The sequence below is a fragment of the Sebastes fasciatus genome, chromosome 12 (assembly GCF_043250625.1).
Source record: "Sebastes fasciatus isolate fSebFas1 chromosome 12, fSebFas1.pri, whole genome shotgun sequence".
NCBI lineage: Eukaryota > Metazoa > Chordata > Actinopteri > Perciformes > Sebastidae > Sebastes > Sebastes fasciatus.
In genome coordinates this window covers 7,435,225-7,459,979 of record NC_133806.1, presented here as the reverse complement: position 1 = coordinate 7,459,979, position 24,755 = coordinate 7,435,225, and the positions used below count along the sequence as shown (strand labels likewise).

Below are 24,755 nucleotides of genomic sequence, written 5' to 3'. Positions count from 1 at the left end.
CGGTCAAACTAAGGGTCCTGAGTTTCTGAAATGGTTCCTGGTAACCTAGAAAAGTTCTTGCAGTGGGATCACGCTATTAGATTCTTTCATTTGAAACTTTTAGAGGTCAAACTTTACAGTGTTTCTCAAGAAAAATTTGAGAAAAGTCCAAAGAATAAATATGATTTTGTGTAGCAGAATGTATTTCCTATTTCCCTCTTCCTATTAATCATCTCGTGACACCCGTTGGGAACCATTGATCTAGAGTCACTTTTTCAGTGCTTTGAGGAACCCAAATGAAATTCCCTCCGCCGTTGGTGTATTGGAGCGATGAGTTATTTTTCAGTGGCAGATATCTCAAAATCTTGGCACATAAAACCCAAACTACCTGCATTGCCAGACACCTCTATAGAAGAACATGTTTTTCTTTTCTAATTTGTGTGAACTGATCCTTTAAACTCATGTTATTTTGTCCTCCAGGTAACCTACAAACGGGATTTGGCTGCTGCAGAGTCCATTATCAAAGGTGAGTTATACATTTGCCATTATTATCATTTCCTGTGCGCTCTGTTTATAGTTTCATCTTCTTATATTGTATACACACATGATGAATCCATGTAGACGCGTATACCTGAAAGGCTGAAGGCAGTAGTTCTTCTCAGACAGTTTAAATGGTCAGAAGTGAGCAGTGTGTAGGAGTGTTTGTCTCTTTTGGTTGAATATAATGACCCAAAATCGCCCCTCACTTTACTGAGAGGGATAAATTCTTTGTAGCATTTGTAAGCAGTCTGTGAATACTACGGAGAGCAAGTCACGACAAGAGATACTATCACAATCAGAGACATGGAAATAAACGCAGACCCATATTTCACCCCGCCAGCACCTGGACCAACAAGTTACCTGTTTGATGATGACATAAGGTGCACAGTGATTATTCCCAGAGCCTCTGATGTGAATGAATTCATTGTGTGTTTTTTTTTTTTTTAGAGACGACTTGGAAGAAAGTTCTCACATCTGTCAGTATGAGAAACTGTCGTGTGTTTCAGTTTGTGTGTTTGTGTTTCTGTGCGCTCACACATACTTTCATACACATGACTGTGTGTGTGTGTGTGTGTGTGTGTGTGTGTGTGTGTGTGTGTGTGTGTGTGTGTATCCTGGTTAGAAGTGTGTGTTTGTGGGAACACTTCTCAATAGATGGCTTTTTAAGTGAGGCAGTCGTTCTGGAGGTCCTCTGTTCTTTTCAGCTGTGGCTCTGATGAGTTGATGTTGTTTTACACAGTTGGACATCTGAATTTAATGTTATAGAAATCAATATGTATTTTCTGTTTTTGATCATGAACCACAGTTGCAAAGTAAAAGTCCCATTCATTTTTCCCATAGACAATGTTAGGTGACAGTTGGAGCACTTCTACAGCTTGGGTCGGCATGAAACTCTGTTAAATGATTTGTACAAAACAGTAACAACTGTGTTAGAAAAGATCTGGTTCATTGATAGAAATTGAAGGTACAGTACAAGTCTGCGCTGCATACATAGAAACATTGAGGTAGACTCCCAAGGTGCATTTCAATCACAGAGCATAAGATTCTGTTATGTGTATGTATACATAACGACGAAAGATTATGCTTTTGAGATTAAAGCTGAAGTAGGTGAGACTGTAGCAAATATGATTTAAAAAAAGTTGTTTTTATAAAACGGTTGCTATGTCCTTACACTAGTACATGACACAGGTAATCTGAAAAAAAACATGCGCGTCTGTGTCATCCAGTGTCCTCCGGTGTCCTCCGGTGCTCCTAACGGCATCTGCAGAATTTCACAGACCGGAGGAAAACAACCAATCACAGCAGAGCTGGAGCGTGCCGTCCAGCTTCCGTCTATGAGAGCCGGCTGTCAATCTCTCTCGAACTCCTACCAAACGGTCAAACTAGGCAGCGCTGGATCAAATATGAATCAATATTATGTTACGTTAATGCCTATTTCTCACCTCAAATGTGTTCAGAAACATCTTGTAGTGTACTGTTTAGCTGTAAAATGAGAACGTTTGTGACCCGGCAGCCATGTGGGCGGTGCTTGGTATTCCCTCAAGAGATCTCAACATGGCTGCCGGGTCACAGCCAATAGGAACACTCTTTCTCTCTGAAATTTCCCTTTAAAGATTTTTTAAAGCTTGAACATAGAGCCATGAGGAGGTGCAGAAGTCTAGTTTTCTCTCAGAACACTTGAATTATAATATGCTGAAAGGTTATTATGGAATTTTTGCCCAATGATGCCAAAAAATTGTTGCCAACTGAAGCTTTAAACTGAAAATACAATCTGCAGTTTAAATTGATTAACTTTCAGGTTCCGGGTCAATTTTAGATGAATTCAGCAACTATGGCAACGTGTTTTGTTCCCAAATTCAGACACGTGTTGCAGTTGGCTGAGTCCTTCCCTAGTCATATCATGAGCCCTCGCCACCGTTGCTTGTGTCGGAGCGTTCTCTGATGCAACCCATTTATCCAGTCGCCCAACTCTACTATTCACCTTTACTTGTGATAGAAGTGACCTATACTCGGCCCACAAACCTTGGTTGGGTTGTTTTCATTTAATTATTCGTGTAAAGCTTATCTAAAGGACCTTTACTGATGGAACCAAACTAACTGCCAGACGATTTCACAGTTATTGTTCATGCACTCTCTGACTGTTGATAGAGCAATTATCTCAGTCACATCATGTCTTTCTCTTGCAGAGACTCTATCGCAGTCGGCCTGTGTTATCACAGGTGGATCTGCACAAGCCGTGACACTGGCTGATGCCCTCCAGAAGGCTGTTGGAGCTCTCGACATGGTAAGAGTGTGTCAGTCACAGCTGATTAAAATGCTGGTTATGTTGATGACAGCATTACTGAAGATCCCCATGAGTTTGCCATTTTTATTTTCCTCTATCTCACCGTCCCTGTACCTCCGATCCCCCAACAACTCAATGTGAGATCCACTTGGGTGGCCCCGATGGGGAGACTTGCCATCTGCGGTCAGACCTCTCTCTAATGGAGCCTGTCTGGGACATCCACTCTCTGCAACTTTTCTCCTCCTCATTTTCACCCGCCATCCCGGCCATGCACCTCTCACTCCCCCGATGCAGGAGAGCAGATGGCAGTCATATATCCTGTACCGTGGGAGTTTGCTTGATTAATTGAGTGTTTAATGATGAGTTCTTACCTCCTCCTCATCCTCCTACCACCTCAGCTCAATCAGACTTGACAAGCTCCCAGTTTCCACCACAGTTCATGTCCCTCCCTTTCACTCCTAATCTTTTTTGGGCACATCAAATTCCCATGTTGCAAACATCCTCCGTTTAATTTGTAAAATTGTTCCTAATAGACAATGGAAAACAGTATCCATATGCAAAACAGTAAAGAGTGACAGTCTGAGATATTCAATCAGACAGCACAGACCACATAGAAGTTCCACATGTGAAATGTTCTTACCTCAACAACCGTTGGGCTTCCCTTGAGCAAGCCACGTAACCACTAAACTCAAGCAACCTTTCGTCGGGTCCCTCTCCCAGAACGGACTGCCATGCAATAGATGTTGGGTGTTTACAGGAGGGGTCTGTCAGAAACAATAGCTTTTGTGCAAAGCTGTGTTTAGAACAAGAGTGACAAATCACCAGCTAGTTATGGTGGTCCCAATGCAGAAATCAGTCGATGTATGAGTTGTAAAATTAGTTTTGAGACAAACAAAACTGTCCAGAGGCATTATCCTTTGTGGGTTGTCCATCTGTCCATCTGTCAGTACGTACATACAACCGTCCGACCCATTCTCGTGAATGTGATAGCTAAGGAACGCCTAGAGGAAATTTCTTCAAATTTGGCACAAATGTCCACTTGGACTCAAGGATGAACCGAATTTGGTGGTCAAAGGTCACTTCGACCTCACAAAACACGTTTTTGGCCGTAACTCAAGAATTAATCTGCTAATTATGACAATTTCATACAACAGGATACAATGATGAAGTGATGACATTTTGGACAGAAATGGATGTAAACTGCTGTAAACTTGACTGATTGGCAGAGGAATACAACCACGAAGTGGTAATTGTAGTTTTAATATAATGTAATAATAATAAGAATCTTTATTTGTATAGCACCTTTCTAAACATATTCACAGAGTGCTTGCACAGACACAATGAAATACAGACAAAATAAAAACAACAATAAAAGAACAAAACATAAAGACCAAATAATGAGAAAACTAAAACCTGTAACCAGTGGTACTGTATCAATACATATGCCAAATAAGGACAATATAAGGTGTGGTAGTGTAGCTTCTAATATTTTTGTTTTGTTAAAGGAATACTTAACAGAAAATCTATCAATCTATCTATATTGAGAATCACATACTCGCAGGCTTAAAGAGAAAAGGTGGCTCTGAAAAGTTTGCAGCCTGCTCCTTTGTAGCAGCTAAGACTTGCAGCAGGTGTAATGGACTCTGAAGGCGACCCAGAGTCACAGCAAATAAACGTGTCAAAGCATCCATCGACACTTCTCAAACCACTCTTGTAGCATAATTCGTTACTCCTTTGTTGATGCGTTACGTTCAGTTTGTTTCCCGCTAAATACACTATTTCTCTGTTCTCCTGTCCATAACTCAAAAGCTCTTGAGGAAAGTGAATATGTAGTGATTTATTGGCAAGGTGAGGATTGTCTGAAGAATGAACAAACCGTTCAACGGCAGAGAAAGTGGATTAAGCTGCCAGAACGGTATGTGAAGCTTCCACCAACAATTTGATAAGTTTTTTTTCTGGATGTTTTTTTTTTTTCTCAAGGGTGTAATTTTCACTAGGGCCAGGGGAGACATGTACCCCTGTTTTCAATACCCTCCCCACTACAAATCTTCTTCTCTACAATCTCTCTAAACAGACTCCTTTTATTGTCCAGCTGCTAAAATTATGGTGAGAGATGAGAAATATGAATACTCTTATTTAAACCACCTTATCGTGAGCTCACAGAAATTAAGCCCTTCAAAGGAGCAGTGAGTTTTGCAAGACATTTTTTTTTTTGCCTTGGGTTTCACCTTTCAGACCTATTTTATTGCTGGAGGTTGTTGGGTCCAGGAAGATGACGCACTGCCAGCTAATGTGCATGTTAATCAGTCAAAAGAAAAATCCACTTTTATTTACAATTAATGTAGAAACACACTAGAGTTGACCATTAGTAAGAGATAACACAGTGCTCCTGGTGATAAATATGGAAATGCAAAGTTATCATTATAGGTGCTTAATTCAAAATTCAGAGCAACTAGCTTTCCCTTTTTTGGGTTACAGAACCTTAATTCTGAAACCAAACCTACACCCTGGACTAAAAAGGGTTCATGTTGTTTTTCCAACTCCTGTATGTGCTGGATATGGGGGAACAAAATGACTAGAGATGGGTCGATACCACTTTTTAAAGTCCGATACTGCAACCTTGAGTATCTGCCGATACCGATACCAATCGGATACCGTCTTTTTCCCTCTCTTAAACGACTAGGTTTAATAAATGTATTTGTTCGTTTTGGAGCGATGCCGTAACGTAAGGTTAAGCAAAGTATGTGTATGTGCTAGACTGATCCCCGGACAGCCCTGGCACAGACGCCGACATAGAAGAGCGTATGTGATGGAAATGGATTGACTCGAATTATACTACACTTTTTTCCCTCTGATATCCGATCCAGTGATTTTGGCCAGTATTGGACCGATACTGAGTAAAATTACAATATATTCACAAGGTAAATCAATTCTGTAAAACAGCACCAAAGTAAGGCCTCAAAAGTGAGGATAGAAAAACACAGATTTAATAACAATATAAGCTTCACAAAACGTCGCAGAGCTTTTGTATGGCATCAGTGGGATTGTACAGGTGTTTATGATATTGTGTCCATCCCTCTATGTGCTTATATTTCATCCCCATCACCTATTACTCTTACTCCAGAGCAGACACCCAGGCTGACAAATCGCCCACACATGGCTTCATGTATAGAAACGTGTTTCCCGGATCATCCTGATGAATATATAATATTCCTCGAGGGTAGCTGTTGACAGTGAAAGGGAGGAGGCACAGCACGCCGCATTACATGTTTCCATGTTCCACCGTGATCCAAACAGTCCATCTTCCTTTAAACTCGCTCCAAGTCCTTCATCAGCCGGTGTCAAACGGGCGGATCTGGCTGTCCGGTGCTGGACCGGGCCCCAGAGACGGATTGGGGTCGGTGTCGGCCTCTTTGGATCGGCTGATTGGAGCCATTCCCGTCTGCGCTCAGGTGTCCGGTGGGGATGTGTTTTTCCGGTAAGCGTGTTTCGGAATCAGATAGGGAGTTTGGGAGGGAGGAAGAATGGAGGGGGAGATGAAAGGAGAGTGGAAGAAGCGGAAGACGAAGAATTACCTTTGTCCCAGTGCCATTACGTGAATCTAATACAGGGATAAGCAAGGTTCGACCGCCCAGCTGAACACTGACAGTATAGTGTGTGTGTGTGTGTGTGTGATTTGGCAGCATATGTGAGTAAGAGGAAGACACTCGCAGTTAGAATATGATTAAGGGATTCTCTCAGCAGGATGTTACCTGAGAGATCCATTTGATGCAGTTTAAATCCAGGCTTACAGAGAAAAAGGAAAAGTTGCCAGTTGATTTAAAATTTATACAAAAACGAATCTGTCAAGTTAACTCCTGGAAATACCAGATTCCTGGAGGAGGCTTTTTTCTTTGAGAGAGTTTGAGTTGTTTTTTTAACCTTTACACACATTCACACATGAAAGCTGCCCAGTACAACCAGTTTATCTTTTGACCACTGAGCGTCCTCACTGGCACAGTTGAGGGTTAAGGGCGTTGGTCATGGGCACCTCGCTGGTAGTAATGTTTCAAGGTTTCTGTCTATAAAACAGGGAATGTACCAAAATATATTATATATATATATTGAGTATATGGCTGGACCGTGTATGGTCAGTCTGTGAATTTGTGGCAACATCTTTATACAAATAGTCAGTGGTCATGTCTATAATGTTAAATCCAGTGGTACATGTCCACCAGGCCCGACGAAACAATCCACTAAAATCTACTTCTGAAAACATTTTAAGTGAGAAACGGGCTATGCCACTGCTGAATCTTGTTTCATTTTAGAACTAGCTCGCCTAGTTTGACAGCCTGGTCCAAGTTTTGTGAGCCGGACGCGTCGCGCTGGACGGGCTCATTTGCATAAAGGACTGAGTTTTGAAATGAGGAAACTCCAACACTTGACCAACCAATCGTGTAACTTCATCACTCAGTCGGTCACTCACTCAGTGACAGACTTTTACGTTTGTAGGGCTGACCCTCTGCAGTCCAGCCACAAATCATAGTAGTGCTGCTCTTCCACACCTAAAAAATAAAGAACATAAATTATCTATTTTTAACTTTTTGAAACCTATTTCATAGTAAAACATGAAAAAAAAATGTTTTGGCCTTTCAGATTAGCAGTTTTAGTAAAAGCAGATAATATGCAAAAACCAAGTTTCTCCACAATATTAGATGTCATCACGTCCTTTGCAATGATATAAGTCAAGTCGTTTTGTATCGGATGTCTCAAACAAGTTTTTATCTCTGCTCTTGACGTGTTACTGCTGCTAATCGTTACAAATGGTTATTGTGATCAAGATAGTTTTTGTGAAAGTATAAAAGGTGTGATAACCGTGAATCTTCTCTATACATATTGTCAGATCAATAAACCAACTCTCAGTTACAAACTATGCACATAACTCCTGGCCTACAAATTTCAGTGTCAAATGTCTATTTTGTGACCAAAGTTTAAGCATTACAGTGTATTATTGTGTGTCTAGACCATGTTGAACCAGTTTTTGCAGTCTGTCACGATCCTACTTTCCTCTTTTGATGCATAATTATGAGCCATTATTCAAACATTTGGCTTCAGTGAATTTGGATCAAAGGCTAAACCCAGACGAGTAGATGTTTTATGGGCACCTAAGTACATAAATGAGGAAAGAAGTATTTCATAAAAGATATAAATCCCCCCTCCCTTATCACTAACCCTTTCAACTTGATGTATGATAATATTCTCATATCCAGCCCAGATCAAAGATAATCCTCAGACTCATGTATCAACTTAATGATAGGTCTTTAATGATGAACCTCAACCTATAAGAGGATCTTTCATTTAGACGGAGAGGAAGGAGTATTGTTGAGCAGACAACGTGCCAGGATAAGAGCTTTTTTGTCTGTCAGCCACTGATAGTAATGGGTAATGGGTAATGGGTTCAGAATTTTGCTCGCAATTTACAAAAGTTTACTCGCGATCTTTAAATGTGGTAAACACACAGTCATTACATTTTATGTTACTTTCCCATCATGATGCCACCACAGGCTCAGATATTAAATAAAGTAAATATATCAGACATAATAACAGACACATATAATTTCCACATAAGTTTGAATCCGACCCATGATTAGTGTCATTCCTTGTCCCGTAAAAATTGTGGCTCCGAGGATGGTAATGCTGATCTGCCTTTCAGTCTGTCTCCACCACTTTGGTTGAGACTGAAATATCTCAACAACTCTTGGATGCATTACCATGACTTTTTGTACAGACATTCGTGGTCCCCAGAGGATGACGCCTACCAACTTTGGTGATCGCCTGACTTTTCCTTGAGTGCTCCAATGACTCTGACATTTGTGTTTTTGACTGATATTGTCTCAAAACTATTGGATGCATTGCCATGAAATTGCACACCTTCATGTATCCCTCAGGGCGATCCCTTAATTTTTCCTCTAGTGCCATCATCAGTTCGATATTTTAATGTATCAAACACTTTGATTTGTTATCAACTAATGACATTCCCAATAGGCTCAACTATACTTTGTGTTTAGTGTCAATTAGGAAATGTTATGTTAAGCATGCTAACACACTAAACTAAGATGGTGAACATGGTAAACAGTATACCTGCTAAACATCAGCGGTTATTGTGAGAATGTTAGCATTTAGCTCAAAACATCACTGCCTAAATACAGACTGTGATTGTGACGTGAGCGGCAGTGAGCAACGCGAGGCATTGTGGTATTTTTGGGACATAAATTGGAAGCGACCAGCCTCACAGAGCTGCTAGCATGGCTGTAGACTTTAGTCTTGTTAAGAAATATATTTTTAATACCAGCCTGTGTAATATTTGCTGAACAGTAGCACAAGAAAATAGTCATAAAGACGAAATGACAGATAATGTTGCTCTGTTATTAGCTTTGGATGTGATCATAGGCGTAGATAGGTAACTGTTACCCACATATAATAACTTTAAGTATATTTTAATGGGATTTTGTTGTATTTAAACACTGCATTGTATTAAATTAGACACTAAAATTTGGTCTCCTTCCTTAACATGTTTAAAATTAATTTCCGCAAGTAGCTCACGGCTGTGCTGAGGTCTTTGTTTTGCTTATGTCCTTTGAGTGGTTTGGTCGTTGAGCCTCCATGGCTTCTTGGCTCTCCAGGCCATGCCTAAATTTAAATAAACATTCCTGCTCTGGGATTTCATGCCCAACCTGGTTTAGATCATGTCCATTTTTTTTTAACTCTGCAAATTTACATTTCGGACTGAAATGATTTTCCTCCTGAAGCCATGGGCAGTTATCTTTCGATACCAATTAACCCTCCAACATATGTTTCCCATAACCATTTCACATCTCCAATGACTTTCTGTTATTTTAACGGGCAGAACAACTGGATCTCCATGCCAAATTCAAACTCGGGATGTTTATTTCCGTGTTTATTTCCTGTGTGTGTGAAATTGTAGTACCAGGCTGTAATTAGAGACAACAAAGACGAATGTGAAACGGACATGGAGGACACGGCGGTGCTTTCCTGTTGCCTCATGTCACTCGTGTGCCAAGGCCGAAGCTAACTGGAAAGATCAGGACCTAAATATCCTGGTTCTTTGTGCAAAAAAGCTTTTACGATTCTTGGCCGTACGTCGGCCTTTGACTCAATTTGCAGCGTAATGACATTTAAGTTGGCTTGTGTCTGATCGCTGTCCCCGGCTTTTGCATATGACAGAGTTTTCCTGCCAGTTCAGAAGTATGAAGGAGCCCAGAAACCGTTTCTTTCTTTTAATTTCTTCCATTTGTTCTAATAAGCTTCTGATTACAGTTGATGGAAATAAGCCACTCGGTTGCATACTCCCTGAGTGTATTTAGATATTTTTATCATCACAAAATCAGTCATGGCAGGAAAACAGGTGGTATACTCTGACACTCAATGATTGAAGAAGTGGCTAAAACAAAAACCAGAAGCCTCTTGACCTTTTAGCACTGAAGTCAATCTGTCACTAGACATCAGCAGCACTAGGATACCGGTACTGCAGCTCTGGCTTTAAGTGTTATCACTCAGGATCCTGTAACAAGCAGAATATGAACTGAATCATCAACATCAGGGTATCTCTGTCTTACAGGAGCTGGATGTCATCCCAGATCTGATGGGAGAAAACGCCACGTATCTGCTAAAGGAGTGGAACTTCATCCAGATTTCTGTAAGTTCCCATTTTAATCACTGAAAAATGAAAATATGTCTGTGTAAATATTCATGATCTGGTCTGGCCCGAGGAGGATCTAGGTTTTCGAAAAGCTTCTAGCATTCTTCTTATCTTGCTGTTCATCATGGAGAAAAATCTTTGCTCTGAAAGTTCTTATCTAGTTTTTGATTTCCTCGGTCTCCAGGTCAATTGTTCTTGCCTGTCTGAAGTGGAGGCGATCCTGACGGATTTGGAGGCAGCGAATCGGGCTTTTCTGCACCCGCTGGTCGTCATTTGGGTGAGTTCATACACGGATCCTGCAGCCATGGTTTTGCAAAAAAAGACTTGGCAATCTCTCTGTGAGGTTCAGACATGAATATTTGTACCAGATTTCATGGCAATCCATCCAAATGTTGTTGGTTTTGCTCAAAACCACAAAAGTTAACCTCATGGTGGCGCTAGATGAAAAGTGAAAGCATCACCAAAGTCAGTCGAATGCGTCATGAATTTCATGGCAATAGTTGTTGAGATATTTCCGTCTGGACCAAAGTGATGGACTGACTGACGGGCCATCATCAGAGCCAAGCCACCAAAGCCACCTGAGATTTCACTTGTGACCTACACTCCCCAGACTCCTGACTGCTTCCAGTCCTTGTTGTGTCTGAAGGACACATTTGTAAACCAGTGAAGAAGAATTAATGCATAGATTTTGGGAGTTACATTAGCTATGCAATATCAGCTGCACAGCAACTCTGGCATGCAAACTTACAGGGAGAAAACTTTGTAAATTTTGTAAAAGCCAATTGCAACTTTTTAACTTGGACCAGTGGACCAGGGCCAAAATAAAGCCTGGTATAATGAGGCCAAGAGAACCTGGACAGCCTGCTCTCTGTTGTAAAAAGAAAAAAACCCCAACAACTCCAGTTTAATAAGTGCAAATGTCACACAGCATTACACGATTAAACCACTGCCTTGATTTGTGTTTGATAGGCCGGCCTTTCAATAAAGCTGTAAGTCACCACACAGCACGTTTCATTAGGACAGGATCGACTTATCTCTGTCACGCCAAAACAAAAGCATCTGTGTAAATCCTACTTATTACTTTTTGTTCATCACCTGAAAATTACTTTTTTTCAAGTTTATTGCTTCAGTTTATCACCAATTAATACAACACAACACATTCAGCCTTCACAGTTATCCGGGATGTGGTCGGTCTTAAAGGTCACATATTATGCTCATTTCCAGGTTCATAGATGTATTTTAATGTTGCACTAGAACATGTTTACATGCTGCAATGTTCAAAAAACCCTTTATTCTTCTCATACTGCAGCCTGAGTCTGCCTGCCTCAGAGCCTAATTCAGCCTCTGTCTGAAAACCACTGATTCACAGCCTGTCTCCTCCCACTCTGCTCTGATTGGTCAGCGTTTTCTGTCAATCAAACTTCCTCAACAACAACAGCGTCACCCTCCCCCTCCCTCCCGGAGAAGCTCTGGAGAGAGAGACGAGTGGAGAGATAGCAGCTAGAATAGAGCTTATAAACCACTTTAAAGTTTATAAACCAGAAACTTCACCCAGCGCACGTTACCGGAGGAATCTGATCAGAAATCGGCGACACATGATGAACATCTGCGGTCCAGATTCCAGGTTCTCCTGACGGTTTCTCTCAGGTAAATAATACTATTTATAGCTCTGTTAGTTAACTCAGTGTTTACCTCATGCATCAACTCTGTAAACCGTAAACATACACTCTGTTTTACGTCTGTCTTTACAGATCCATCTGTGAGAAATGACCGACAGAATCATCCCAGAGGAGAGCAGATAGCTGAAAGCAGATGGGAGATACAGAGCTAACCCGTTAGCATGTAGCTACATGCTAACGGGTTAGCTACATGCTACCGCTATGACACGGTGTGTAAACACAGCGACCATCAGGGTGGAAAATAGAAGATGTGAAACAGTAGTCAGTTCATTATTTCTGCTAAAAGATAAATGTATGGAAGATCAGAGTAATGGTATATTATTTACAGTAGTAGCTGTCTCTGTGTTACCATGACTACAGACCACCGGAGCTTAGCTTACCATAGTTTACCAGAGCTGAAGACTTTCTCCTGTACCATGTCACATAACTAACTAACAGGTGAGATGATTACAAATGCTGTGAATAATTAATATTGTCATCTGTCAACTCAAATAAAGTTTGACTGTGAAACAGAAATGTGTTGTGTTGCTTACAAGTCACTATTTACTACCTGTACTCTGCTACATGCATGACATCAAATATATATAATATATAAATATCATCTGTTTAAACAGTGTAATTACATAAAGCCTTTGTGAAAGAACATGTTATATTTAGATGATGGGAGTACATGAAGCCTGTTCTGCTGGTTCTTGCAGACTTTGCTCAAGTTAGGTTGAGGAGGAGAGACAGTGACGCGCTGTGGGGCGGGGTCAGCTACTGAAGGTTCTCTCTGGTTCGACCAGGAAACCCTTACATGGCTTGCATTTCTCTAATGACGTCAGAAGAGAAGGAAAAAAATCGATTTTTTTTTCTGCACCCATTTCCGGACAAACGGAGGAGGAGAAAAAGAGAGAGGATGGTCTTTTATGATACTATGGTGGCCTGTAGACACACTGGGGACAGATATTGATGTTTAAAAGACATGGAAAAGTGCATTTTGCATAATAGGTGACCTTTAAGAAACACAGGAGGTGATATCTTTTCCCCGTGTACGTCCCTACCTACAGAAACAAACTGCATCAACACAAAGCTCCTGATTGACACCTGATAAACAGTGTTGATGGTATTTTTGTCAGTGAAATTGTCGTCTCTTTGTTAATGGGAACAAGATGATATATGACCGACCATACCTGCTTTACATTCACCCCTTATTTTATCCACTGAAATCCAGCTACTACTACTGCAAAGTCCTCGTACACCAGGAAGTCTTATTGACAGGTGCGTTGGATCAAAAACTCACTTGAAGGTATTTTATATGTTTATAATATTGTACATTTATAGTCTATATATATTTTTTTTTAAATATGAATAATGTACATAATATTATTTCTTTCCTTGTTAAACAAAATTTGAACAAAAAAATCCTTATTAAACAGCTGAGAGATGTTTTTATTTGAGGAAAAATAAGCTAAGAATTGGCACTTATTACAGGTTTTGTCTTTTTTTCTAAGCATTATGAGTGATTATTATTCAATAAACTGTAAGAATAAGCTGTTATTAACTTTTGCAGTGTTGGATCAGCCTGCATCAGGTTTTTAATCAGACCTTGTGTCTCCGTGAAAATCTACTACAAAGCCAGTAAGTGTATTCAGAGCTACCGTGGGTCTGTGTGCTCTGGATGTTAAACACGTCTCAGTATTATTTCCCACACTTTGAATTAACTTTTCTTTGCATGTTTGTGAATACAGACATCTGGCGCAGGACGGATTCAGTTTCTTCGAGGTACATGTACTACACAGGGAGCCAAATCTTGTCTTTTTTTCCGCTTGTAAAAACGTCACCTGTAGTCCACCTCGGGTGCCCTGATGAGCTCTGTAGCTGTTTGGAAACCGTACACCCCCGAGGTGAGCGCCGTAGCCCGGCCTTACTGTTCGCTGACGTCCACTACTAACGGAGTAACACTGACCTGAGAGCTCACAGAGAGATAAACCTAAAACAAACTGATCAAATCTGAACAAAGAGACATTTAAATATCTGTGAAAGGCCTGTTTACCCTTTTTTAATTTGGAAAATTTACCTCTTCAACTAACAAGTGCCAAAACAATAACCGGTAATAACACAAAAATAAACCTACAGAGGGCCGATTTCTAACACAAAACAAGTCTCAATCACTGCAAAAGCCACGCAGCATTAAAAACCTCCACTCTTATTTGTTGTACTAAGTTTTCAATAAAGATTACAACACACACACACACACACACACATTTCACACGTGTAAACACACAGACTGAAGCTGGGTTTTAGTGGGATCAACTCCTTACAAAAGCACGTCATAGTTCCCACAACTCCCACTGTCAACATGTTTCTATTCTATTCTATTTTGTTCTCTTATATTTCTATGCTATTATATCCCACTCCAATCTGGTCTTTTCTATTCTGTTATTCTACCGTATTGTACTCTATTACATTTTTGATGTTGTGTATTTTGTTCTATTCTGCTCTGCTCTACTTTAATCTATTCTGTTCAGTTCAATTCTGCTCCAAGTCTACTCTATTCTACTCTATTCTACTGTACTCCACTGTACTGTACTGCTTTCCACTCCAGTCTGGTCTATTCTATTTTGTTCTGGTGTACTCTTCTCTATTTTGTGTTATTCTACTCTACTCTACTTTATTCCACTCGATACTAGTTCCAGGTACCAGTTCTGTTCTACTCTAGTCTAATCTACTCGACTCAACTCTATTCTAGTCTACTCTATTTGTTTTTTGTTCTGTTCTACTCTATTTTATTTTGGTTCTGTTCTACTCTAGTCTAGTCTGGTCTACTCTTCTCTGTTTTGTTTTGTTTAGTTCTATTCTACTCTAGTCTAATTTACTCTACTCTACTCTATTCTAGTCTACTCTAGTTTATCTTCTTCTGGTTAATCTGGTCTGGTCTACTCTTCTCAATTTTGTTATGTTCTACTCTACTCTACTCCACTCGATACTAGTCTACTCTTCTCTATTTTGTTTTGTTCTGTTCTTATCCTACTCTATTCTAGTCTACTTTATTTTTGTTCTGTTCTACTCTACTTTACTCTTCTCTGTTTTGTTTTGTGCTACTCTATTCTAGTATACTCTATTTTATTTTGTTCTACTCCACTCAAGTCTACTGTACTCTGTTATACTGGTATATACTGTTATAATATATTCTACTTTATTCCATTTTCCTCAACTGTTTTCTTCTGTTCTATTCTACTCTATTAATTCCTCTAACACTGATTTAAGTTATAAAAATCACAACAGCTGAAATAATTAGTTCATTAATTAATGAATCAGTCAACAGAAAAATGAATCAACAACAGTTGTCACAATAAGTCATTTATTAAACAGATTCTCAAATGTGATGATTAGCTGGTAGTCTGTGTAAATATAATTCTATTGGACAACATTTTATAGACTAGAAATAAAATGATTAATTGAAAAAAAAACACGAAATAATCGATAATGAAAACAGTCATTAGCTGCAGCCCCACATAAATCAGATAAGACTAAAAGCTACTGGGTCTGTAAAGTTTAAGGCAAAGAGCATTTCAAGGAAAAACCAAATCCATTAGTATAACAGATGGATCCCACAGAGTTTGCTTTCCCTCCCTGTATAACCTGATTTCATGGTCACGTTAGAATGTGTGTGAACTGTTTGGGAAGTTGTGACTACGAGAAACGCGAAGCAGCCTCCGAGTTTCACGGTTCTAAGTGATGAAGCTTAGTTCACCACCACAGTGTTTTTCTTACCTTTGTTTTTTTTGCAGGGGGCTGTTTGTTGGATTATGTATCACAGCTTTGATCACATGGAAGTGATCAGTGGAGGGATGATTGAGTTTGAAGTGTAGGTGGTGGCCTCGAGGGCGGAGAGGCAGACTGGTTGATGGAGGTCACTGTTTCAAACCGTCTGGGAAAATGAGGTGCGATGGCCTTGAGCTTTGTAGCCCAACAAAGAGCCCCATGTTGTTGATATTAGCACCTCAAGTCTCATGTTGTTAGGTATCATAAATCTGTGATTGATGTCTGCTCCAGGAGCTTTATGTATTATGCAGTAGACGCTTATTTCTCAGTAATTGGCGGTTAAAATTACATGTCGCGACACCTCAGACATATTTTTGGATAGCAGTCTAACCACCATAGCAACAATTCTTATGTTTTACACTGTGTTATCATTTATCTTAAGAGTGAAACTAAGTTGAAGGGTTACAAACAAACTTAATTAATGAAAAATGAATGACAGTTTAAACACAGTCACCCTTTATTTTCATTGGCAAGTGCTCTATGTATGCAATAGTAAACTCCACTTTATCAAAGAAGCTTTCTTTGCCTCCACCTTGTTCATTCTTTTCTTTTAGTGGGATACCGTGTTGTGCATCATCGGTTAAATTAAGTGTTGTAGTTTTATTTTTTAATGTACCCACTGCCCTGCCTGGCCTTCTTCTACTTAAAGGGTAACTTCGGTATTTTTCAATCATATTTAACCATGTTTTTGTGTCTAAGTGACTGAGGGTACAACGGTCCAGGCAGCTGCTCACAGGCTGCAATGTAATCGCTCGGGGCAACTCTTCTCCGTCAATTTACATCCACTAAAAGTGCTTGTTTTTGCCACTGACAGGCTCAGATTGTTACTGTAAGTGTCTGACAATATTATGGAAAGGATCCTACAGAGAAATAAAACCTTTTTGCATCGCATCCACATTGTCGATAATTGTCGAAATCATCTAAATATTCAGCCGTGACATTGAAAATCTTTTCGGTAACACTGAGCTACGCTTTCTGTCCTCAAACACAAAATACTCTGACAACACTGTCACTCCTCTCTCCAACTCTAACTCACGTTTCCACCGTTCGTCTTCCAGCAACAAGTCACATGACAATAACAAACAGAAAGGTAAGAAAAGGCTTTTATTTCTCTGTAGGGTCCTTTCCATAATAACAATCTGAGCCTGTCAGTGGCCAAAAAAAAGACACTTTTAGTGGATGTACACTAATGGTGAGGAATTGCCCCGAGCGATTACATTACAGCTCGTTTAGCGGCTGGCCACCCGCAGCGTTCCCCCTCAATACTGGACCGATTTCAAAAAGTGTTGTCCCCATTAGTCACTTAGACACAAAAACATGGAAAATAGGGTCCAGATTGAAAAATACCAAAGTTAGCCTTTAATTTAGTGTAGGGGGGCGGCTATAGATTATATATTATCATACTCATATTATCATAGTTGTTGCTGTATAATGCAAAAAAGCCCAAAACTACACTGTACAAAGTATTGTACATCTCCAGTAGCTATTTTTATTAGCCTATTGTTGGCACAAATATCACCGTCAGTGTTTCAGTCGACTCATATCAACTAGTGGCCTGGAGGTTTAACACCTTCTAATGTGCTGAATAATCACTCTTCAAATTGAACGTCACCTGTTGACAGCAAACGTCTGATTGATATTCAAGTATAAGTGTAATAATTGCACGTTTAGAGCCGAAGTGTTGACACATTTGAACCGATTCTCCTGACTATCGCGTCTCGCTGCCGCAGTTTTTAGGATATATGACAAAATAATTGCAGTGAATAAATCTCGAGTTAAGTTTCTGACAGCGGGACGGTTATGGAAATCTGCTATGTTTTGGATTAGGGATGACACAGTAATGTGAACCAATGTGTCTGGATTACGCTGCACTAATTGGAGAAAATAAACCCTCCGAGGCCCTGGAGATTCACAGCTGAATTAATAGCGAATCATTATATCCTCAGACAGGACTGTGCATCAAACAATGTTTACTCTCAGCACAGCTTCTCTGAACACAAGCTTAAACAAACAGGCCTATTGAGGTGCAACGTGTTTTAACAACTGCTTGAACAATGAGCTGTAATTGCTCCAAAAAAAGAGGCATAATTGCTGTTCTGGTAAGAGATCCTCTCTATTGGCAAGCGTTTTCTGATTGGGCGCGGTGGCTTTTGTTTTGATAGGTGCATTTGAGCGGTGCAGATGAGCTGTCCGTCAGCGGGAGAGTGGTAGAGCCAGCAGCTATCATGGAACTGGCCTCAGCAGCTAAGCTCCGAAACATTCTCCTCTATGGCATCCAGCTTCATCAGTCAAAGGTACGTTTCCCCCGTCTTTCTTCTCTTTCTTCCTGAAGTGAGCTCAGAGTTCCTGTGCTGTGAATGCATATTTAAAGAGGCCAAACAAAACAGAATGGGAAATGTCTGTCTTGTTCCAATTTCTTGTCATGCGTTCATGCCTCAGGCGAAGTTGCTGTCTTTTATCAAACAACTTTATGTGTAAATGTGTGTGTGTGCACGCTTGGACGGGTGTGTCTTTTCTTAATGTGAATAAATGTGTGCCCGCTATTGTGATTAACAGGGCAGGATATCAACTTTTCACCTTCCGCCGTACGTGTTGTGTGGTATTGTTTCAACTGAATGCCAGAGGGATGAAAAGGATGCGGAGGCGCTGTAGGTCTAAAGCAGCTCAACCCACCACACGCGTACAGTAGGTCTAACCTCCGCACTTCAGCTGTGTGTCATGGGAATCCGCTTCGAGGCCCGCCAAGTGTGCTCTGGAGTCATCGGGGTGGATGCGGTTGACCTGAAATCCATAACTGACTGCTCAGTAATTATAGGATTATATAAGGTGGAATTATTCATCCCGCGGAGCGAGAAATGACAGGATTCATGCTACCAAAACCGTCAAGTCAAATCACAACATTTGGGCCAGATGTGCAGGGCAAAAAGAAGACAAACGGTGAATATTCATGGAGTTGTTGGCCTTAAATATGACATCCGTCATGATTTATGTTCATGACTGACTGCGGCAGTTTGATAAATGAGGTTTCTTGGCGGCTGCATCACTTCACAAATCAATTGTAAGAGCCTGTGTGCCTCAGGCAAGAAGATGTCTGAGCAGGTCGGTTGAATTCAACAATGAGCTGAAGGAGGAGGCCCGGCCTTCTGTGGTCAGCGATTCGGCATCACGCTTCAGGCCTTGGCATCATGGTGTCACCTAATTAAAACGAGATGCTTGGTGTTCTTGATAGCGAGGCATGTGATACGCTGCTGGCCCGCATATGAGTTTGATTCAGCTATCGGATGTTGGACATCATGGTTTTCCTCTGAATTATGGAACTAATGCTGTTAATTGGTCATCCAGCTTCGACAGAGAAAAAGGAGAAGGGAGTGGACGGAGATAATGCGTGTTTCATCATGATAAAATGCTTATCGTTATGAGATAGTGGAACAGCAGAATACAGCCTCGTATAAATCACTGTTAGCTTTTTTTTGTTATAATGAGGATAATTCTTCCCAGATGGCCTTATTCATACTTGTGGAGATGCCTGCCAACACCTCCTCTGTCAGCCGTACACTATACTGTATATGAATATTGCTCACAAATTCCAAGTTTGTTTTATTTCTTTGGCTTTAATAAAAAAAGATTTGACAGCGGGCGATAATGCACATAAAGTGAACATGTTCAGGCAATCAGCCTGATTGTTGAAAGAAGCATTAAATCTGTGCGGGTTGCTTAAAAATGCTGTTTTTCTTCCATTTAGTTTTTTGTCCTCAGTGCTTGTTGCTTTAATTAAAACAGCCCTATGAAAACCATGAAATTAAACATTTTCAACATCCAGAGGGATGATGTTATTTTCAGATTGGTCACATGAATGCTGACTAAACAGCCTGGATTACATTTTCTGTTCCTTGCAAGGACAGGTCAAGTTTTCCTGTTTGGAAAGTCTCTATTTTTGGAAGGGAAGAACACTGAAAACATTTAGTTATGCTGCTGTTTTCAACATGTGGTCTTCCTTTGGCATTTGACAGCTCACTTTGTATCAATAAATATTAGATATATAGATGTTACCTCGAGCATAAACTATATTTTATAGGGTTTCTACACGCAAGTTTGTGACTGTAAATATTTTCTTTAATTTGCGTGTGTACCAACTTCAGCACCTCTGAGAACGAACTGAAAAAGCCCAAACGTAATCTGTGACTCTCTCCATTCAGTACAAAGCAGAGCAATGCAGGCCAACGGCAAGGCAGGCTGTGAAGTTTACAAACTGAGTCTCAAAATGACCTCACCACAAAACTAACTGTGATGGAAGTAGAGGAGGGTGATGGAAACAGGGAGCAGGGTGAGGCAGGGCAGTGAAGTTGGCTCAACTACTTTTGAACCAGACGCTGGTTCAACTTCCTCGTCTGTCGTCTGTCTGATTGATTGTTCGACTGACAGCGCTGTCAGCAGCCTGTTAGGAGAGACGCTCTGTGGCGCGCTAGGATTTCATAACTGAACTAAGACCGGGATGCACACTTTTACTTTCTCTGACTATATGGAAATCTGATGTTTTCACATCACAGATGAAGAATAAAGGTATTAAATTGTGGGTCTTATATGGAAAACATTTAGTGTGCAAGTGTGCTGAACTGACACTAACTGGGCAGGGGAGTGAAATTTGTAGGCAAGGTGCATTGAAGAAAAGACATCGTTCCGCACGTTCTGAGATTAGGTTTAAAGGGTGAAGTCATCACAGTGAGTGTCCGACATAATACAATCACTTCTCGCAATAGTAATACTTCATAATACTTTAGGGATGCAACAAATAATCAATTAAATTTATTATAAAAATAGTTGGCGACGAATTTCACCATAGATTAGTTGGGTGTATGTTACGATGCACGGCACACGCTGTGCTAACACTAGGCAGCCAGCCAATGCCGCGCCTTGTGTAGCTCACGTGATGATTTACAGGAAATGACGCCATCTCCTTTGTCTATGGAGTGAGCATTTGAAAAACAGCATAAAAGAAATACCTTAAGTCTGTTTTCTCTCCGTTTTGTGGTGGATCAGTGTACCTGGACCCCTGATAAAGCTATTTTAAAGCTTTAAAATGCATTATAAAGTTAACGCCCGGCTACATTGACCATCATACAGACACAAATCAGCCGACACATTAATGTTATTTCTTCACAATAGAAACTTGAGCATTATCTTATCAAATATATTAGTTACCTTTCCCTTTTCTTCTCAGTGCATGGCTGCATCCCAAATGTCCATTTATTTAATTCTTTTTTTGTAGTAGTAAAAGAGTATTGTACAAGAATATGAGGAATATGTTTGTTTTTAATAAAACACTGGAAACAATAAAAAGTAGCTTTTTACTTTTTATTTTCGACTAATAATTTGTTTATTATCAAAATAGTTAGTTGCAGCCCTATAATACTTCATTTATACTTCAAATACTGAGAAATAAGTATAAATAATAAATTGGTTGTTAAATATCAGGCAGTCATTGTAGAAATACTGAACAGGGTAAATATTATGAGAAATGTGCTTAGTTCTAAGCTGGCATCAGTGAGGCTTTGTGTCTTGTGAAAGCGAAGACTAATGTTTGTACAGTCAGAGTTTTCTGGATTTAACTGCAACGTTTTACCAAGACATGCTGCTGCCAGTATACAATACTTGAATATTATAATCAGAGCTGCGTGTCACTGGAAATATTTTGAATCCATTAAACATTTCCAAATAAAAAATTAGTACTAAAGCTATAGCTGTTCCTGTGTCTCTTTGTATATTTGTTTTTTTTTAGTTCTTTTAACTGGTTATAAAACAGTCTCAATTTAAACCTGATGCCTCTATATGACCTACATAAGTAAACGAGACCATCAGCAAGAAGATTCTTATTCTTAATGCTTGTCATTGGTGCCACCATGTCTGATTCCGGCGAAATCGAACAAATTGGTTCACCAGAAACTCCTTCAGCTCAGACTCCAGCGGGGCCTCCGGCAGCGACCAGCCCGCCGTGGACAGACCCAGAACCAGCTCCGCTGCCACCTTCGACCTGCAGTCGGTGCTCCGGCAGGAGGTGGAGAGCTCTGTGCCCGGCAGCAGTAACTCCTCCGGCCAGGAGCAGAGCCTTGCCGCGCTGCTCTGCTGGGAGCCAACACTGACACCATGCTGCTTGAGGTCCAGGCCATATTGCTGGGCCCGCTGGAGGGAAGGGAGGCACGGGAGAACCAGAACCAGAACCGGGACTGAGCAGGGCTGACTGTCAGACCCTGCTACAGTAAAATGAGGTTTTCTAAAGGGAACCTGGTGCTCGGAAACATTACCGCTTATGTCCACAGGGACCGCCAAAATCAACACAAATGAAAGTTCCTCATAGTAGCTTTAATTACTAATACTGTCAGTATAACAAGGTATGACATCAATACTTTGTATATTTTCCAAATTTTTAAACAAAATCTTGTTAAAGATAATCCGCCATAAAGTCCCTTTTGTTCCGCCCTAAATGATTTCACTCTCTCTGACATGACTGGTTGTTGTCAACCGCACACCAGTCAGAAGGACAACCGTGGAGAACATTCAAGTGCCGCTTGCCTCTCGTTATGTATCACTCCAAGGAATTACTGGACGCACCCACCTCGTTGGAAAAGTACGGCCATTTGGTTAATTGAATTTTAACCTCTGACAGTTAAAATGCATGAGCACATGGAATTGTGTTCGTCCCAGAGAGGTTGGGAAAACGATCCACCTCATTGACCTTTAGTGATGTCTTCTTGGATAAAAAGTGGATTCTCTCAAACGAGGCCTGACTGTGGTTTCACATTATTCAGAGTAACACTGAACCGCTGAGGCACAATGCATCCAGCAGCGTGTCGCCATGCGTGCCACTTCGCTTCGTCGAGAGGAGAGAGTGAAATGGAGTCACGGACAATGAACAGCGGTCTCTCTGAAAGGACGTGTGATCAAAGCACTTCTCTAGAGCCTTTTTCCGTTTGTGTTGTTACCTATCTGAAGATGCCCACAAGCCAAACATCAGGTGCGATAATGTGCGAAAACATCAAACCTAAAGATGTTGGCTGAGAATATGCAGACACCGGATCCTCATAAACTGACACGATGTTGTGAAAACGGTGACGGTATACGCTATCAGTGTCTGCAGTGGCGATAGGAAGTGTCATTGGATCCCTCCTTGCACAGGGTCCTGGCGACTTGTCATCCGCTGAAAAGGGAGTTGTCACGGTGATATATGGGTGTTGTAATCCCTGCAGTGAGAGCCCTGATGTTTACCCAACCCCATATTTCCTCCTCCTCAAAGAGCCCAGACCGGGAATCCTAAACCTGAGAAGAGATTAGCCGGCTGGGAAGAAAAGAGAGGGAGAGAAAGAAAGAGGAGGGAGGGGAGGGAGGAAGAAAAGGAGAGGACTCTATAGGTCTATTCTCCTCTACCTGTTCAGATCTAGGTCTGAAAGGCAGACAGGTGAAACCAAACACGACCCAGTGAAGCTCTTGCTGTGACACTCGTGGAGTTGTACCCTTGCCGGGGTCAAGGGAGATCAGGGGAGACTGTCGTCCCTGTGGTTTCAGCACACTCCCGACTTTTCTCAGGCTAAATCCAACAGTTGTTCTCTGCTGAATCAACGAGTGATCTTAATGAGGAGGCACTACATTGCATGAAAGGAATCAGGGACGGGAAAGATGTGCAAAAAGCAGACCCTCGCCTAGGGTCCGCGTGATATAAATTTTGTCATCAGTGTGTACGTGTAGGCTCTGTGCGGACGTCTGCATACCTCCAATTTGTTGTGACCCCTACGCTACAAGTGGTAGCGTAGCGATCTACTGCGCAAACTCCAGAGAGTAGTATAAACAGGACGACTACGAGTCCATGGTGTCCGCAGCTGTCTGTGTACGCGTCCGCTTGAGAGTATAACCATAGACTGTATATTAGAAGTAGACATAGTCACAGTGACGGTTTGTGGACCGCCGTTTTTAAGCCTCAAGTTCGGCATTTTGGCTGTCGCCATCTTTTTTTTTTGCAACCAGAGGTGACACAAAACGGTGGAGCTAAGTACAACTTGAACACTGAATAAGACCAAAAAGGTAATAATTAACTTTCATGAACTAAAAACAAGGGTTAAAGCTGTACAGTAAGACGAAAACACAGACAACACCCAGACCGAACAATGCCGTGGTAGCGACCGGTCAATCACAAGCTAGCCACGCCTTAAAGCTTCCCCTGCTTTATGGTCTATTTGACTCTAAATGGGACCATAATTTACTAAATGAACATCATGCTGTATTGAAGAAGACTTGAAACTAGGGATTGAGACCATAAACTCATGTTTACAATGTTTACTGAGGTAATAAATCAAGTGAGAAGTAGGCTCATTTTCTCATAGACTTCTATACAATCAGACTTCTTTTTGCAACCAGAGGAGTCGCCCCCTGCTGGCCGTTAGAGGGAATGCAAGTTTAAGGCACTTCCACATTGGCTTCACTTTTCAGACCCCAGAGTTACCCGCTGAGTATAACCAAGGCTTCAGAGTCTAAAGCTACATTAGCCTTAGTGAAGCTGTATTTGAGCTAAATGCTAACTCTAACATTGCTCACAAGGACAATGTCAACATTCTGACGTTAAGCAGGTATATTGTTGACAAAGCTCACCGTCTTAGTTTAGCATGTTAGCATACTAATATTTTGCTAATTAGCACTAAAACAAGTACAGTTGAAACTGATGGAAATATCATGAGTTTTGCAGATAATTGGTCATAAACCAAAGTATTGGAGAGATTCAAAT

At 40.8% G+C, this 24,755-nt stretch overlaps 1 protein-coding gene across 5 annotated transcripts in view; it reads left to right on the top strand.

Annotated features, from left to right (window-relative positions):
- crppa (CDP-L-ribitol pyrophosphorylase A) overlaps nt 1-24,755 on the top strand; it is a 68,169-nt gene that overhangs the window by 13,889 nt on the left and 29,525 nt on the right. For 2 of the 5 annotated variants that reach the window (XM_074652921.1, XM_074652918.1), the window contains exons 5-9: nt 460-505; nt 2,706-2,803; nt 10,422-10,499; nt 10,687-10,779; nt 18,151-18,282. In XM_074652921.1, coding sequence (XP_074509022.1) covers nt 460-505; nt 2,706-2,803; nt 10,422-10,499; nt 10,687-10,779; nt 18,151-18,282 — 447 coding nt within the window. Of the gene's footprint in view, nt 1-459; nt 506-966; nt 1,472-2,705; nt 2,804-10,421; nt 10,500-10,686; nt 10,780-18,150; nt 18,283-18,544; nt 20,588-24,755 lie in introns of those variants that run through there. The other 3 variants (XM_074652920.1, XM_074652919.1, XM_074652922.1) reach the window with 3 other exon arrangements.